The sequence below is a fragment of the Hakea prostrata genome, chromosome 3, assembly GCF_041222555.1.
Source record: "Hakea prostrata isolate BN-2017 chromosome 3, UWA_Hpros_2, whole genome shotgun sequence".
NCBI classification, from domain to species: domain Eukaryota; kingdom Viridiplantae; phylum Streptophyta; class Magnoliopsida; order Proteales; family Proteaceae; genus Hakea; species Hakea prostrata.
Window position 1 is genome coordinate 12,973,214 of NC_142602.1, and position 16,337 is coordinate 12,989,550.

At 37.0% G+C, this 16,337-nt stretch overlaps 4 protein-coding genes across 4 annotated transcripts in view; 3 read left to right on the plus strand and 1 right to left on the minus strand.

The window, feature by feature from the left end:
• Window positions 1-2,887: 2,887 nt before the first annotated feature.
• Window positions 2,888-3,856, plus strand: LOC149020873 (uncharacterized). Its single transcript, XM_089147416.1, has 3 exons — window positions 2,888-3,026; window positions 3,142-3,271; window positions 3,358-3,856. Exons 1-3 carry the CDS (start codon window positions 2,888-2,890, stop codon window positions 3,854-3,856), a joined length of 768 nt encoding a protein of 255 aa, XP_089003542.1.
• A 404-nt stretch (window positions 3,857-4,260) lies between these two features.
• Window positions 4,261-5,265, minus strand: LOC149020874 (early nodulin-like protein 6). The gene is made up of 2 exons (XM_089147005.1): window positions 4,849-5,265; window positions 4,261-4,764 (listed from the first exon to the last, which is right to left on the minus strand). Exons 1-2 carry the CDS (start codon window positions 5,045-5,047, stop codon window positions 4,427-4,429), a joined length of 537 nt encoding a protein of 178 aa, XP_089003131.1. The 5' UTR covers window positions 5,048-5,265; the 3' UTR covers window positions 4,261-4,426.
• A 2,857-nt stretch (window positions 5,266-8,122) lies between these two features.
• On the plus strand, window positions 8,123-9,290 carry LOC149020875 (protein BIG GRAIN 1-like E). Its single transcript, XM_089147006.1, has one exon. The coding sequence runs from the start codon at window positions 8,199-8,201 to the stop codon at window positions 9,099-9,101; it is 903 nt and encodes a 300-aa protein (XP_089003132.1). The 5' UTR covers window positions 8,123-8,198; the 3' UTR covers window positions 9,102-9,290.
• Window positions 9,291-12,589: 3,299 nt separating this feature from the next.
• LOC149020876 (MAP3K epsilon protein kinase 1-like) overlaps window positions 12,590-16,337 on the plus strand; it is a 39,460-nt gene continuing 35,712 nt past the window's right edge. The window contains exons 1-3 of the mRNA XM_089149096.1: window positions 12,590-12,928; window positions 13,053-13,187; window positions 14,899-14,919. Of these exons, the coding sequence (XP_089005222.1) occupies window positions 12,869-12,928; window positions 13,053-13,187; window positions 14,899-14,919 (216 nt within the window). The 5' untranslated portion in view covers window positions 12,590-12,868. The remainder of the gene's footprint in view (window positions 12,929-13,052; window positions 13,188-14,898; window positions 14,920-16,337) is intronic.

Genomic DNA, 16,337 nt, shown 5'->3' on the forward strand with positions numbered 1-16,337 from the left:
TGATTTTTCCACAACCCTTCTCTTTTGGAATGGACTGAAAGTACACAACAGGGATGGGTGTTCTCTTTTCTTTGCATAACTCACCCATCCATGACCCATGTCTCTCTAACCACACAAAAAAAAAAAAAAAAAAAAAAAAAAAAAGGAAAAGCACAAAAGATCATCTTTCATTTTCATCAAATCATAGGTATATTTCCAACCATCACATTGCCTTCTTTGTATTGACTATAGGGTGATGGGAAAACTTAAACAATGGTTGGCTAGGGTAAGGGAAACTGTCTCTCAACTACAAGTAAAGCCAAGACATAGAAAGAAAGAGAGCAAAGAAAGTTAGAGCTCCTTGGACCACCAAACTTCGATTTTATTTTACTTCGTTTCAAAGGGAAACTTGAGGAAGAAAACAAAGTTAGAAAACTAAAATTCAAGATGTAGTACACTTTTTAAATGTACAAATTCGCTCCCTAAATTTGGTGGTCCTACGACATCATAAATGAAGTGTCAAAGAATCGTAGAGCATTGATTGTTATGTTGATACTTCTGATTTTATGGTTCACGTAATTTCATATGAGACAAAAGAATTGTTATCGTAAAAGCATTCAAATCGAAAGCTTGTGCTCTTGAACATTACAAATTTTTGTTAAATGAGCAGAGGTATTGCTGAAGTCTATAGAAACAAGCAAGATGGAAAAATAGGTTTGTATAGATTTCAATTTTTTTCTCTTCTTGCTTCTCTATGATATGGCACATAAGCAAGACACTGTTCCAACTGGAATTGGAAAAACATTTTGTGGTGAGAGTTTGGTTCCATTTTTGTTTTTAGTTGAATGAATGATGATTGATTGGTATGCAATGGGATCGGGTTGCGGTGGGCTGGGCTGGGCTGCCCTTACCATTGGGCAGAAGACAAATACAAAAGTTAAGGCCCACAGTGATGGGCTTTACTAAAGGCTGAATGGGCTGGGCTTGCTCAGGCCTACCGGTTCAGAAATTATTAATCTTGACTAACGGAACAACCCAAAGGGCCCAGATATCTCGAGGACCAGCTCAGGCTTCTACAACTGGGCTTGGGCTTCGGGATTTTATATGTAATGGGATTCTAAATTGATTTATAGAATTTCATCAAAAATGGTTTTTGGGTAGGGGTGGCGCACCGGTTCTGTTCACATGATCGTCATGACAAAAAATGATATTTCAAAGCAACGCTTCCACATAGGAAGTCAGAGTTTGAATTCCCTCGCCCCTTGGGGCGAAGCCCTGCCTATATTAATTATATAAAAACTCCCCTGAGGATGTAATCGTGGTGCGCGCAAGTTGGCCCGGATGAACCTTGGATCCAAAAAGGAATCTTACCCCCACGCCCCCTCTAAAAAAAAGAAAGAAAAAAAGAGTGATATACACATAGGAAAAATGTCATAAGATAAGTGTAAAACCGAATCAAACCTACCTCTTTTATATACATTTTTATTTTGTAGCGGAGCTAGGTAATTTTCGTTTTTCTAATATTCCTATCATTTATTAATATAGAAAGTTTTGAGATGTCCCCTGAGTATTATTTCAAAATTTCGAAAGCCATCCAAGCATTGAACACGGAAAAAAATGCCTTAGCAAGAAAGAATTAAAAGGGAATAAAAAAATGTTGAGAAATGAAGCGTGAGATGAATTTCAAAGAAAAATTTTTCATCCACAACAAGGAGAGAATATCATAATAGGTTTGCTGGTAATACCAAACTCTTTGAATAGTATGAAGGAATTTTCCATTTAGAGATAGAGAGAATAATATTTTAAGGGGTGAAATGGATTAGATTCCCATTACCAAAGTGAGAGATGAGTGAAATAAGCATAACTTGCAAGGAGTCCTATTATGACAATATTGGCTGACCTCTAATCTGACTGACTCGTATAATTTGGGGTTCAGTTTGGTTCAGGGTTGACCAAACTATGGACCGATATGCTAGCCACAACTTTGTATGTTAGATTTGGTTGGGATCATGCATTCGGCGCGTCTACATGATTTGGACTTGACGAGGAACAGTCAAGGATGATTAGATGATGACAAGCAAGACTAACTAGATAGTGAACATAAATACATAAGATTAAAATGAAGTAAGTCACACACTTCAAACCCCCCCCCCCCCTTATTGTCCAACTTTAACCATCGAAGGTGGTTTGTCAATCACTCTGGTCTGGTGTACTCTTTTCCGTGGTTCTTAGCGGATTCTAATTAGTTACTTGGTTTTGAGCACAATCCAATATTGGATCAAGGGTTCCTGTCAACCCAACCGTTCAAACAATTTCAGCATAAACAAATTCATAATGGTTTCAGGCCTTAGAATGGACCCGGTAAAAGTAAAGCCAATTTGATATTTTCAACCGCTACAATGACACATATCAGTATCGGTATCGGTATCGGATTGCTTTTAATAGCGACTACACCTGAAGGTCTGTTCTTCCTATTCGATACCCACCAGCTGACAAAACATAGTCGTATGTGATTACAAAATTGGATCCTGGAACCTTCATTATGCCTCATAAGATAAAAATAATTTAAAAATTCCTAAAGCATTCCATTAATGGTAGGCACACCAACAAGTGTTGTACAAGGATTGGTTCAAATGCCATTTTCTGCTGCACAGCTGACATCCCACTACTTCTTTCGGCTAAGTAAGATTGAGAATACTTTTGATTCTCTTTAATTAATCTCAAGATCATTTTCAGATGATTCTCAAGACATTGATTCTGCATTTAGGTGATATGATTATCTTAAAAAGCGAAACCAATAAATAATCTCACATCTGATTGTTTCTGGAGATAGATTCAACTATTATGTAGAAAGTGTATATATATAGCTCCATGCATACATTATTAAGACAGATTTAAGAGTGTAATAATGGCTGGAATGATGGGGTGGGGACTTACAGAGCAAGGATGGAGAAGGGGACCTTGGACAGCTGAAGAAGACAAGTTGCTAATAGAATATGTTACTCTGCATGGAGAAGGAAGATGGAGTTCTGTGGCTAGATCTGCAGGTACTAATCTTTACTGCCATTGTTGTTTCACAAAAAACTTTGGGGTTTTCTTACTTTTTTAATGGTTGATTAGGGATTGGTTATGAGACAAAAACTCATTTTAAACTTCTTTTAGGTTTGAATAGGAGTGGCAAGAGCTGTAGGCTAAGATGGGTGAATTACCTTAAGCCTGGACTTAAAAGAGGTCAGATTACTCCTCAGGAAGAGAGGATCATTATAGAACTGCATGGCTTCTGGGGAAATAAGTAATGCAATTGTATCATTTTGCTAGGTAGTTTTTTAATGTTCAGTGAATTCATAGAAGTTAATTCAGAAGTTCAACAAATTGCAGATGGGCTACAATTGCTAGATGCTTGCCTGGTAGAACAGACAATGAGATCAAGAACTATTGGAGAACTCATTTCAAAAAATCTTCTAGGAGTCAAGGAAAGAAAATTAGTTCACACCAACAACAAATACAGATGAAGAAGCACACCCAGCAGCCAGAACGGCAACAAGAACAACTACTCATGCAACAATTTCAACAATTGAACCAGCAGCAAAAGCAAGAACAGCTGCTAAATGACATGAAGGGGATTTTATCTCATTTCACAGAAGGTGATCAGAGATTGTGCCAGAGCGATCAGAAACAAAATAAGCAAGAGTTTGTTTTCTTTCGCCCTGCCTTGAATACAGACCAATGTTTGCCTCTGAATTTTCAAGAAGGAACCCATGATACTTTGGGAGAGGAGAACTTCTGGAACTGGGATCTCGTCCCTGGCTTGTTTAACAGCAGCAACAACAATAACAGTAATAAAGTTGCAACACAAAATCAATTTTTTTCCCTATAAGAAGAAGTTAAATAACAAGAGAAGTTGGAGTCCCTAAAACTATAGTATATACATGCATGTAGTAATGAGTGACAATTTTTTTCCCCACTTTTTTCCTTTCTCTCTCTTCTTGCTTCTTTAAGACTATATCTTATGGAAAGTGGGGTGTGAAATGACCACCCTCCCCTGTTTCCTGTGTACCTACAGGGAACTCTCTCCCTATTTATATAATCTTTTCCTTTGAATTGAGAGTTTAGGCAAAGAGGAAGAATTACAAGCCTTAGCCACTAGATTCTGTGTCAAAGTTAACCATTATGGGTACTTGTTATCGAAGAATTGATTGGATGAGAATAGCTCAAAGAGTAAGAGAGGGCAATGCTTAATTGAAACACATTATCATAGAAAACCTAATGTATCATATTAAAATCAGTAAAATCAATGTGGCAATATGGTTCCTACTAGAAAGTGTAATCACCCAGAAAGTCATTCAAATGAAAAGGGAAACACCGTGATCATGGAGACGATAAGAAAGACATCTAGTCTAACCTAATATTGCTACTGAGGCTAAGAAATGCATCCAGGGGGAGCTAACTAGAGGAACCTAAAGATTGCAACCATGGCAGCCATTACAAGTGGAGCAGTAATAGGAGCTGCAATATTAATTGCACCATTGGAACCTGAAGACCCACTAGTCCCATTCTTGGTCGGCGGCGGTGGAGAAGAATCCTCCGGTTCCAACACCTTGATGATCAACCTCTGTCCTTTCCCACAGTGACCAGTTACACCACTGATGAAGTAAAACAGACCTGAGCGGTCTAACTCAAAGGTGGTGTTACCATTGTTGGAGAAGAAGGTAGGGTGTGAAGAATGACATTTATCATACTCATCAGCAGTCACCACCATTACTGAATCCTTCTTGTACTTAAAATCTGAAACCATTATGCACTTACATTACCAAAATAGCAATTAAAAATTGTAACAACCTGAGAAATGATTGTTTGCGTAATACTTACAAACAGTATCGTTCACTAAAAACCTCTGTTTCGAAGCCCAAACGTTGTAGAAATCATCATTCTTGGAAGAGGGAACAACCCAGCCTTTGCCTTCACCAACTTCAAATTCATGTGAATTCACATAGAAGAACTGGGTGGAAAAAAGAAGGATTGAACAAAACAGGATTTTGCAGGAACCCATCATGAATTGAGAGACCATGTTTCTTTCTTTGAAGCTGCTGCAGAGCCCTGAGCTGAGCAGAGAAAAACAGAGAAGAACTTGGATTGGACTTGGATTTAGTTTTGATTTGAGTTTTGTTAAATTGCTTTGAGGTGGTTACAGTGTGAAAGAGAAAAAAGAGAGATATGGAGGTGGTGGGCTTGCAGGATCATGGATGTAACCGTTGATGAAGCCAATCGCTGACTTCGTCTAAACCGTTTTTCAAATAGAAACATTCTGGGGAATCATCTGCGCTGGATCATTTATGAACAGAGAATAACTGTTTTGCGTAAGAATAGGGCACTGATGAAGGTGGTACTGTGTACTCCAAGTTACATTCCTCCCTTGTCTTTCAGGGGAAAAAGATTCCCTTGCAAACGGTATAGAGATGCTTTCCTACACCCTTTTACTTGATTATATGGTTAATCAATGAATTTGTTTCTTGTCATGATTGGTAAGGCATGGGAGATTCCTCCTACACTCGCGGCGTAGAGATCCATTTCCCCTAGTTCAGAGTTATGACAATCTTGCTTGTATTTTTTTTTTTTGTAAGGAATAAAAAAATCTTAGGATTCCTTTTTATTTCTTTAGGTCGAATTATTCATGGTGTTTCAGTTAGATAACCTCAATCATCATTTGAAAGAAAGGAATAGCAAAAATGTGTCCATTCTAGCATGGGAAATGTGCAATGCGACTATGGTCCCCTCCCTCAATGTCGATTCTCGTCGGATCGATGATGTACTCATTGTTCGAAACTTCGAATGGTATGATGACAGAAAGATATTGCATGTACATCCTCACCCTTTTTCTATTTTTTGTATATTCTTTAATACTATAGTTTTAGAAGAAGGGTGAAATTTTCTGATGACACTAAGTACAGAATCACACCATTAAAGTTTGAGATAAAATGTGTCAATCCAAGCCCTACGACTCTTGAGAAGATTGGATAGTTAATCCCTGCTAGCTTCATGAGAATCTGTTACATTCAATAAAAACTGAGGTCCCACCCGCCAACGTGTTATTGCTCAATTTGGAGCTAAAGATTCTAATTTTTAGAGGTCAAGGCCTTTTTCTACTCACCTCTTAACATATAAACTCCATCTCCAAGGAGGTTAACACCATCATTGACCTAATAACCTAAAATGTGATTTTTTGCCTTCACTTAATAAACATTCGTTCTTCTGTAGCTAATGGTTGTCATCACTAGGAAGGAACAAGAGGTTTCAATTTTCAACATCTACATGTGATACATTATTAAGAAAACTGGAACAAGCTTGAATTAGTTTGCATGTATTCCATCAAACAGTTTTATTTGTCCTAAAAAGGGGGGAAATGATGATGACAAAAAAAAAATCAAAAATCAATTTTAATTTTTATTACAATATGATCCAAATTAAATCGTGATATGCAATGGTTTCACGGTAATGCAAATGCGTTATTTCCACAACAACCCCCCTCATGGGTGGGCCTACCATGGGCCTTTGGTTTGGTGCAAACCAACTAACTACTCAATGATCCCTACCTTATATATATCATACCCTACCATATCATTAGTTGAGTAATCATAGAGTTAATTAATGAAAACTCCTAATCACTCCTAATGAGTGCCGATGAATATTATACTAATTGAACAATAGAGAGATCTAACAATCAAAACAAATGCATTATTGCTTTCAATAAACTAAACCCTACTCTTGTATGGATCTTGTGAGATGAGTACAGTTCAATGAAAAGTCTTATTAAGGATGATCACTGTGTTGCATGGTTTGAATCTAGAAAAATAAAGTAACTTCACTGTTTGAATTATCTTTAGAGAGTGGAGATCTTCTTGGTGGGACTGTAAAATCTGATTGACAAATCACCAATCTTTAGTTTCCTAACTAGATATATATACATGCAAGCTCGGGAAAAAAATCGTCTGTTGTACACAATAGTGCAGCTCCACATGATCACGACATGAGTAATATGCCAAATTAATGGCTAAGATTGGCAATTCTCGGCAAATGGTGGCGTCATTTGCTACGAGACTCTAAGCAACAAGTCTTTATCTTAAGCCAAAGCAAAAAGGACAGGAAACTGTTTCATTCAAATAAATAAAATTGGGGAGTAGCGTGTGGTTTATCTACAGTTAGAATTTATTTTGATGTTATGTTCGATCTAGGAAAGCTATATTAGCTATGGAAACGTTGGAGTTGAATCGGGTTTTCTAAAGGGTAAAGGATGTGATCCATTTAGAACTACATTTAGAATAGGGTTTCAATCTTAACCATTAATTTGATACATTACACTGTTGTATGGTAAAGCTGCACTGCTGTGCACAATAGACGATGTTTTTCCATGCGAGCTCTATACAGAGTTTAGATGGGTAGAGAATTGTGCTCCCTTCACACTTTTTTATCACATATTTAAAAAGCAATTCACACATGAACACTTATATATGGTCAATTTTATCAATTATCAGAGGTGGATTTATTTCATAACTATACGGTAAAAGAGTGTAAGGAAAGTATAATCCTCTATCGATCTAAGTGCCTCGATCAACTGCTCTACACGTGGAAGAACCGGCCTTAGGTCCTCAACATACATACACAGCAAAAAATCAGAACCCAGATCCAAGGTGTGGCCACTAACCCAACACAAAGTGAAGCTTTCTCATCAAAAGCCATAAGTCTATTTGACTATTAGCACATCTAGTGGATAAAGGAAAAGCAGCAAGAATATTATACTTGTCTAGACTTGGAAAGGCTTCTCCCCTAGCTAGTCTTTTAACATATATTCATTGTATATGTGTAATCTCAGCTGAAACCAACTGATCAGAATCCAAGGAAAGTGGAGGAGACAAAGCTAAATACCTCTACCCCTCACCTGCAACTTTTGTGTTTTTTGACACAATGAGATGGATAACAGCTTCCTTCCTCAGGCCCACCACTATTAGAGGAAAGCAAATGTCGAGTGGGTCTCACCCAAACCCTAAATGCAACTGTTATAGGTGCAAAGTATTAATCTTAAGGGCCCTCCCACTACTTTCAATCATTCCAAAACATCTCATCTCACAAATCTATCCTTTATGCTTCTCCTTCCCCTTAAGTACTGATCCACGCATGTAAGAAACTTCAGAAAACCTTCTCCACCTTCCTCAAACTCATCAACCATGCCAATCTCAGGTTTTCAACACCATGAGAGGATCAGCAAGAAGCCATCCCACAAAAAGGAAGATTCTGGAGAGCTAGATGTGTTTGAAGCTGCATGGTATTTTGCTGGTACTGAAGGCATTGGTGAGTTCCATGGTTCAAATTTATCTCATCACAAGGTTCTGAGAGAGGAAAGGAAGGTTTGGGGAGGAAGAAGGATGAGCTTAGACATGCCCATAAGAAACCCACTTCCTTCCCAAGCCCATCATCAGGTGGAAAAGCAATTCAAAGAGAAGAAACACAAGCAACCCAATTCTCCTGGTGGAAGACTTGCTAAGCTTTTGAACTCTATCTTCAGTCATGCAGCTTCTAAAAAGAAGAAATCAAAGTCCACTACTCAATCTGTGGTAGATGAAGAGAGCCCAGGTGGAGGAAGAAGAAAAAGAAGGAGCAGTGTAAGCCATTTTCGAAGTGCCAGCACTCCAGACTGTAAATCCTTGTATTTATCTTCAAGCTCTGGTTTCAGAACACCTCCTCCTTATGCTGACACTCCCACAAAGGCCTACAAGGATATGCTAAGCTATTCTGATCACAAGCAAGTGATGCCTTTGTCAAAGCACAATGTGCAGGTAAGGAACATGGATTTAGCTTGGTTTGATGAAAAATTAAAAATCTACAGTGAGTTTTCAGAGAAAAAGAAGATTAATTATGGGTGTGGTTCTTTAGAGAAAGATAGAATATCAGAGAAGAACTTCAGGAAATTTGATGAAGTAGACGATGGAGGAGAGAGTGACTCTAGCTCTGATCTATTTGAGCTTCAAAACTGTGACTTGGGTTTCTACTCCAGTGGGCTACCAGTTTATGAGACCACACACATGGAGAGCATAAAAAAGGGAGCACCAATTGCAAATGGCACCCGATAAGAACACTTCACCTTTTTCTGTATGAACAGCTATATTTCTTCTTTTTTTGGTTATTTCAGTTTCTGTAGAGTGTTGGAATGATCTCTCGATCTTTTTCTTCGGCACAGATCTAATTTTAGTTTTCTTTCTCAAGCAAGGCATGGATTTAGTTCAAACTTTCATTATGACCATTGCTGGTAGAGTGGTTCCATCAGTTTCTGCCACGATCGATTAATTTCTCCCACTGACTTAAAAGGCAAAACTAGGCATCATAGTCATAGCCATATGCGCTATAATTTTCTTCTTCTTCTTTTTGGGTTAATTTTTGTTTGAACCTTCTTATGCTCTCAGATCTTTAACACTAATGTGTAAGACTGCATGGACACATATATGAACGCATGCATGCATACGATAATGGATGTCTGATGGGGCATCAATTGAGAATTATGGTGAGCCCTACTTCATAATAATTAAACTTCCAAACGCAAACTCACCACGTGTGATCGTTCATCGTTGGCCTTGATTATTAATTTTTTTTTTTTAATTCATAGTTTATATCAGTGGGTGGAGACTACTATGTCTATCATAGAGAATGTTAAATCTGCGACCTCTTTATTAAGAGATACTAGTCATTAGTTACTACGAACAATCCTTCAATTGGTTTTGATTTTACATTTATAATAAGACTTTGCAGAGTTAAAATGTCAGTAGTTGAGCTCTTTCATTTTTAGGGTTATGGTTGGATTGGATTGATTTTGGTTTGGTTTTTAAAAATTTTGTTGGGTGAGCCTAATACATGATACAAGAAGCTAGGGCATATCAATTTTGGTCCCGTTTCGGGCTGTCTAGAATAATCCAAAAATTGTCAAATATGTATTCCAAACTTTTGAAAAAATGTCAATTAAGATAATATTATTAATTAGTGAAATAAGTTTAGAGAAGGTGAAGTCGACAAGAATCCTATATAGGTCACTTCAAATCTAGATGTACATTCACAATGAGGGCACATTGAGGATGTCAGTGCTTTTCATCAATTATCTTTAGATGTCTATAAAATTTTGTCTTTAATTACAAATTTACATGAAAAGATTTTAGGATCTTGAATATCTTTATGTATCATTTTAATATCTTAATTCGAATACTTTAGCACAACATATAAATCATTAATAGTTACTGTGTTAATGTTACCTTTGTGTATAATTAACTTATTAAGCAATTACTACAAAGACGGATTCAAGATCATATACTCGGAGTAGTTGCTTGCAATGGATTATCTAAAACATAAAATGCTTATTTGCATTCCTGTTTCTTTTAATTATTTAACTTCTCATATTATGCACTCCATGTTATTTTATAGGCTTCTAAATCGGTCAACCACAATGATGAAGGTTCATGATGGACTTCTCTCAATGAAGAAGTTGTAAATAGAGCAAGAAAATGCAATACATTTTTTTATTTCGTATTATTTCCCTATATTTATAATAATATTTCTCTAAATTCTAATTGTGCTTAAATAGAGTCCCACTTAGACTCACCTAAGTGAGTGAAAAACAACATGAGAGTTTCATATGGATTCAACCAAATAGAAGACAATTATTTAAGACTACCCAACTTATTTGCCGCCACCTTAAATGCAATGTGTAATGGGTCCCACGGTTAACACACTCTAAGAGAGAGGAAGAGCATGAAAGAAAATGAAAAGAATAAATGTTCATATTAAAATTATGAGTATATTTTTCATGTAAAAGTTGTAATTTCAAGTAGGGGTCTCAATGGGTTTTGGCTTGGCCTTTCTTGAACTCAAGCACAACCCCAATGTCATAAACTAGAATCCAAAATTTTGAACCGAACCTGACCATGTTGAAGTAAAAAAATGCCAAAACCCAGCTTGACCCCCTTGTTTTTTTGGGGTGGGGGTGGTAAGCAACCCATCTTCACCATGTTAATGTTTTGTTAAAAGTTGTGTTGATCTTGCTGAATTTTGCTTGAGTGTTGTAGAATTAATGCACAACACCTGCAGTGTATGTTCGAGATTTCAATCTCGACTGTAGGCTAGGCGGTGCTACGCATTAAGTAGATATGATGATATTGACTATAATATAGTTGGATGGCACCAGTTGATGATGAATGTAGTCGTCTTCAATTTTCAATATTAGCAAGTAATTGTACTTCAGTTTGGGAAATAGGTTCTTTACCCAAAAAAAAAAGAGAAGCAAAAAGTTTAGGTAATAGGTTTAAAGAACATTCATCTATCATCTATCTTTGTGATGTTTTCAACCCAAAAAATTTATATTATTCGACATAGATTAAACAGAGGCAAATGATTTTCAGAAAGGAGGTTATCGATTTTGATTTCAAATATGATGTAAAAATAGCATTGTGCTAATGCAAATAGCTATATTAGGGCATAAGTCACATATAGCATTGAAGCAACCAAGCAACCAAGCAACCAAAAAGCAAGGCAAAACTCTACCTCAAAGAGCTCTTGGGCCTAATCTAAGTGTTTGCAGCCCAAGTCAAGTGATGTTCAAGCAAAAAGATTAAAAAAAAAAAAAAAAAAAGACTTCATGCCAACTGAATCTTCATTCTAATCTAGAAAGATCGATTCTCAAGCCCTTTCGTTTGGAAACGATCTAGTCGTCACCCATTCCGGTAACAACATCGTCAGTTGGCTTATTTAGGTATATGGCTAGTTTTCTCGTTTGATTCCTTCTCAAATGATGAGAGTAGGCCATTCAATGAAGAAAAAAAAATCTCAGTGGTGCACATCAATTCGATTGTATATGTGCCACCTCCTCAATACATTGCTCCGTTGATTTTGCATTATTTATCTTTTGCGTAAGACCCACATATGATTCTGGCACATGAAGCTCTAGATCTTACTTGTGTTTCACTTAAGTTAGTCAAATATGCATTGGTATTTTGATTGGTTGAGATTTAATGAATTTTATGTAGTATGCATCCAACGGTGGTGACACCACATCAGACGCACACATGAAGCACAACGGTCATTGGATCATTTCGGCTGAGGTGTCACTCTTAAGGACCCGTGGTAATTCGGTAGGTCCCTACTGGGATCCAGTTCACCTTCATTGACGGCGTGAGTCCGGTGTAATTAGCCAGCTGTTTTCCAGTATATAATCACAAAAGCTGTCAACGACTCAACATCGGATACTCCACTCTAACCTTTAATTTTCACTAAAATATCAAAACTGCCACCACACCCACTTTGCTTTTCTATTCGAAATTCAGCGAATCATCATCAGTTTATCACTTCCTTCCGTCTCGCTGGAGGTCAAAATTGACAAAGCATGTTGGATTTCTAATCTTCTATGTTCTTATTATAATATTATCTAACCAGCACTTTGACCCCGTGGACCCCACATATAGGAAGATAGACCGACACCTCCGTTCGCGCCTGGGATAACTATTGCCCTTTTCGTAAATAAACCCTAACGTTAACCACTGGTATCCAACTTTCATAGTACTTCCTTAGTGGCAGCTTCTCTTGTTGGTTTTTAAACTTCCCGTAAAGTAACTGTTCCTCACTACTTATTTTACCTATTTACCCCTGAAAGATGTTCTTCACTGCGAAACGAGGTTCGGAATTTGGTTATCATTTCCAGCCAAGACGAATTTGAACAGAATAAAAGACTGTCGTTGGTGTTGCCTTTTTAGGTTCTTCGTTACCGCCGGAAGCCCGGCCGGTTTCGTTGATTTCTTGAAAATCTTGTGGAGTTTCTGTTCATGGAGCGATTGTAGAGGTGTTTGTGCGATAGAATCAAGAAATGTCGCGCCACTCAGCTACTTCGCAATTCCACAAATCGAAGACGCTCGATAACAAATATGTGAGTTGCTAGTGTTCCTTCCTTCTCTTCTTGGTTTGAATTTTAGGGTTTTCTTTGCTCTACAGGTGTGCTTTTGAGACTTGATGCCTGTTAACTGTTAGTGAGGTTGGTTTTTTTGGTATAGATGCTTGGAGATGAAATCGGGAAGGGTGCGCATGCCCGCGTGTACAAGGGTCTCGACTTGGAGAATGGAGACTTCGTTGCGATCAAGCAGGTTTCCCTGGAGAATATTGCTCAAGAGGATCTCAACATTATCATGGTCTGTTTCTTCTCTCAGTTGCTGATTGTTCTTCAATTTGCAATACATTTTGAGTTTTATTTTTGCACCTGATAGATGATTTCTGGTCTTACTTGGATGACTAAGCCGAAACATTTTAAATGTTAACCTCACTTTGAAGTGTTTTGAGTTCGATTATTAGCGAAGCCCGAACTTTTGTTTGACTAACTTGAGTTGTCCTTATTCGTTGGTTTTATTGTCATTCCTCTGTTGAATTCGTGCATACCGTTGGAAGCATATTCACAGCATTCAAAATTCTTTTGTGTTTTTAAGATCAACAACGTAATGAGGGATCATAGCGTATTTTCTATGGATGCTTAAGCTACATTTTGTATTTTGCCGATACGCTGATTTTAATGCTTGGAAGTTGCCCAGTGATGTAGAAACTTTATATCTGCTTTTCATTCTTTGTAGATTGGTTCGATGAGTAGGCTTTCAGTCATTAGTTACTTTCTCGATTGTTAGCTTCGTTGATTTTCTTTCTCCTCTTCATTATTAGCTTCTTGCTGAAGATATAAGAAATGTTTTTGAATCGGCAAGAACTTGGTTGTTGCTCTTCCTACTTCATTGGAAATAGAAATTAGAATTTTGATTCATGAAAAAAATCTTTATTCAGCATTGCCTTTTGGTTGTTAGAGCTGGGTTTGAATGGCAAGAACTTAATTGTTGCTCGTGCAACTTCATCAGAAACTGAAACTAGACTTTTTTGAAACAATCCTAGAGCTCCCTAAGATATTGGGTTTTGTACATTCTTTCTGCTATTTACGATAACTAGAGCTTCTGCCTTCTTTATTTGGTTAACATGGTAGCTCTTTCATCTCTGATTCAAGTTGTTACTTGTTCTTCAGTATGACTTTTTTTTTAATAGTTTTTTTACTTATCAAATTTAGAACAGAAGTTTTTTCAGTATCTGTTCCTTTAATCCTTGACTTCCATGTGACTATCCAGTTGATGATATTGGGGTTTTCTTCTCCCAACATCTCCCAATTTGTTTCTAGTAGAATATTCCCTAATGCCAATGGGAACTTTGGTAGAAACAAAACCAAGAGCAATGAAAAGGTGCTTAATGTCATGAAAATTGAGTTGGATAGAAAGGTAGAAACACTTGATTATGTGAGGTTAACAGGCACCTGTATGTTTAAGATAGATTGGATCATTCGGTGTATCACAGCATTGTTGAGTGCACATTCCTCTTTGGCAAAGATGTTAGGGGTGTTGAAGTCTAGATCTAATGGCTCATGTCTCTTGCATTACCTCTCCACATATGTTTTTGTTTTCCTGCAACTTTGTGCTTAAATTTTTGGAGAACTACAAAATCTGGATAGATATAGAGCTGTGATGAAATTATTAAGAAGTCCAAAATACTAACATGGAACTTCGAAATGTTCATATTTAATCGAGAAATTAAATCAAATCTGTAGCTTAAGAAGTAATCTCTTTTCTTCCTTGGAAAGAAAAAAAAAACTTTGTAACAGATTAAGATAAGTTTGTTTTATTCAAGAGAAAGTCCCTTGCTTTATGTTAATTAGTTTTGAATATTCTTCTATTATGACTCCTCTTTTTGTTTTTGGATAAGATCAATGTGCAAAATGGTTTTTTTTTATTATTCTTTTTCTGAATTCGGATGCTCCATCGGCTAACTACTTTCCTTTTGCAATGTTTGTTCCGTTGGTGGATGCCTTCTACATCACAGCAAGAGATTGATCTACTAAAGGTGCCATTTCTTTACCATGAGCTTCTTTGTCAAACTTTATTCACTTTTAGTGTGAAAATATGTTAGCATGGGTTTGACCTTTAGGAATAGACATTTAAGGTGACTGATCCTTCCCTAGATGGTTAATGGCCTAACGAAGTCTTTGTTGTGGAATTGAATTGCCTATTTGATTGGTTCATTCAGGCATGATATCCTGTTGTAACATAGCATTAAATCTTATTTTGGAAGGCCATTTCGGCCAGACTGAAATTTTGCCAAAACATTTTTTTTATTGTTTTTTACATGTTTTGCTGGCATTTTGGGGTGTAAAATGTCAAAATAAGTGAAACTTCAAGAAAATAGTGCATTTTTTAGACTGAGTTTTTGAAATTATGGAAATGAAATGGCTGAAATTTCTGAAATATTGCCTTTACATTTTGGCGAGATGGTTTTGAACTGCAGTTGTAGCCCTGAGGTCAAGGCATCAATACAGCCTCCCAGGCCCCAGCAAAAATTTTTGGGGGTAAGACTGCGTAGGAAAACTGCCCCCATACTGTGATTTTGCAGAAGCCTTTTGGCAATGGGTTTGGCCCTTTATCTGGTTTCTGACTGAAATTTCAAAATTTTTGTTTTAACTTTTGAACCAATTCTGTTGGACTTATAAACTGTCCCTTGGGTTTATATCGTGATTCAGACTGGTTAAGTTAGCAGGCTGGCTCTTTTATTGGGCAATTTACTTATCCAGTGAAATATTTAATGAGTAAATTCCATATATTATGTTTAATTTGCTTTGTTGGGAAGACTTTAGTCCAAGTTAGCCTGTCAAGTTGCATATGTTGTAAATTTATACTATTTCCTTTTCCTATTGCTAAACCAGTGTCTACTTGAGAGCAAGCATGGGTTCCTCTGTCCTTGTTCTGAACCTCCCTTAATGAGAGAGTTAAGCAATCTTTATCAACTCCTGTCTCGAATGCAGTGACTCATCCCTCGTCCAGCAAGCTCCTTATATAAACTTGTCCATTTTTAATCTCAATGATAGCATCAAACCGAGTTTGTGGAAATACAGCAGCATTGGAAACAAAGATGCTGCTCTCTTGATATTTTGACTTTAGTTACAATATCTCTTGTTCTCTTCTTTCTCTTAGCACCAAAGCTGAAATCAGAAAAAAAGGAGGGGGGGGGTGGGAAGATGTGCTGGTCCAATTCCTTGATCTTTATATTTTCGTTTGGGGAAAAAAAATAGAAAGATAAGTTTATCTTTGACTCACTTCCTCTTGCTTTTTGTGGTCTTCTTGCTCAGAAATCCAAAGTTTCAATTGTGAGCTAGAATATCATAACATTCTTTCGTTGAAATCCTAGACAGACTGGTTGCTTCCTTCAAATTTCTTGTGGGTGGGATTGCTTTGTGGAGGATCAAAATACTCAAATTATGATTATGA

What these genes read in the sequence shown, in the direction of transcription:
- LOC149020874 (XM_089147005.1), bottom strand. Translation starts at nt 5,047, where the DNA reads ATGGTCTCTCAATTCATGATGGGTTCCTGCAAAATCCTGTTTTGTTCA. An exon ending in TTTAGTGAACGATACTGTTT is followed by an intron (nt 4,765 to 4,848) that starts GTAAGTATTACG and finishes TAATGGTTTCAG; the next exon opens with ATTTTAAGTACAAGAAGGAT.
- LOC149020873 (XM_089147416.1), top strand. Translation starts at nt 2,888, where the DNA reads ATGGCTGGAATGATGGGGTGGGGACTTACAGAGCAAGGATGGAGAAGG. An exon ending in TTCTGTGGCTAGATCTGCAG is followed by an intron (nt 3,027 to 3,141) that starts GTACTAATCTTT and finishes AACTTCTTTTAG; the next exon opens with GTTTGAATAGGAGTGGCAAG. An exon ending in CATGGCTTCTGGGGAAATAA is followed by an intron (nt 3,272 to 3,357) that starts GTAATGCAATTG and finishes AACAAATTGCAG; the next exon opens with ATGGGCTACAATTGCTAGAT.
- LOC149020875 (XM_089147006.1), top strand. Translation starts at nt 8,199, where the DNA reads ATGCCAATCTCAGGTTTTCAACACCATGAGAGGATCAGCAAGAAGCCA.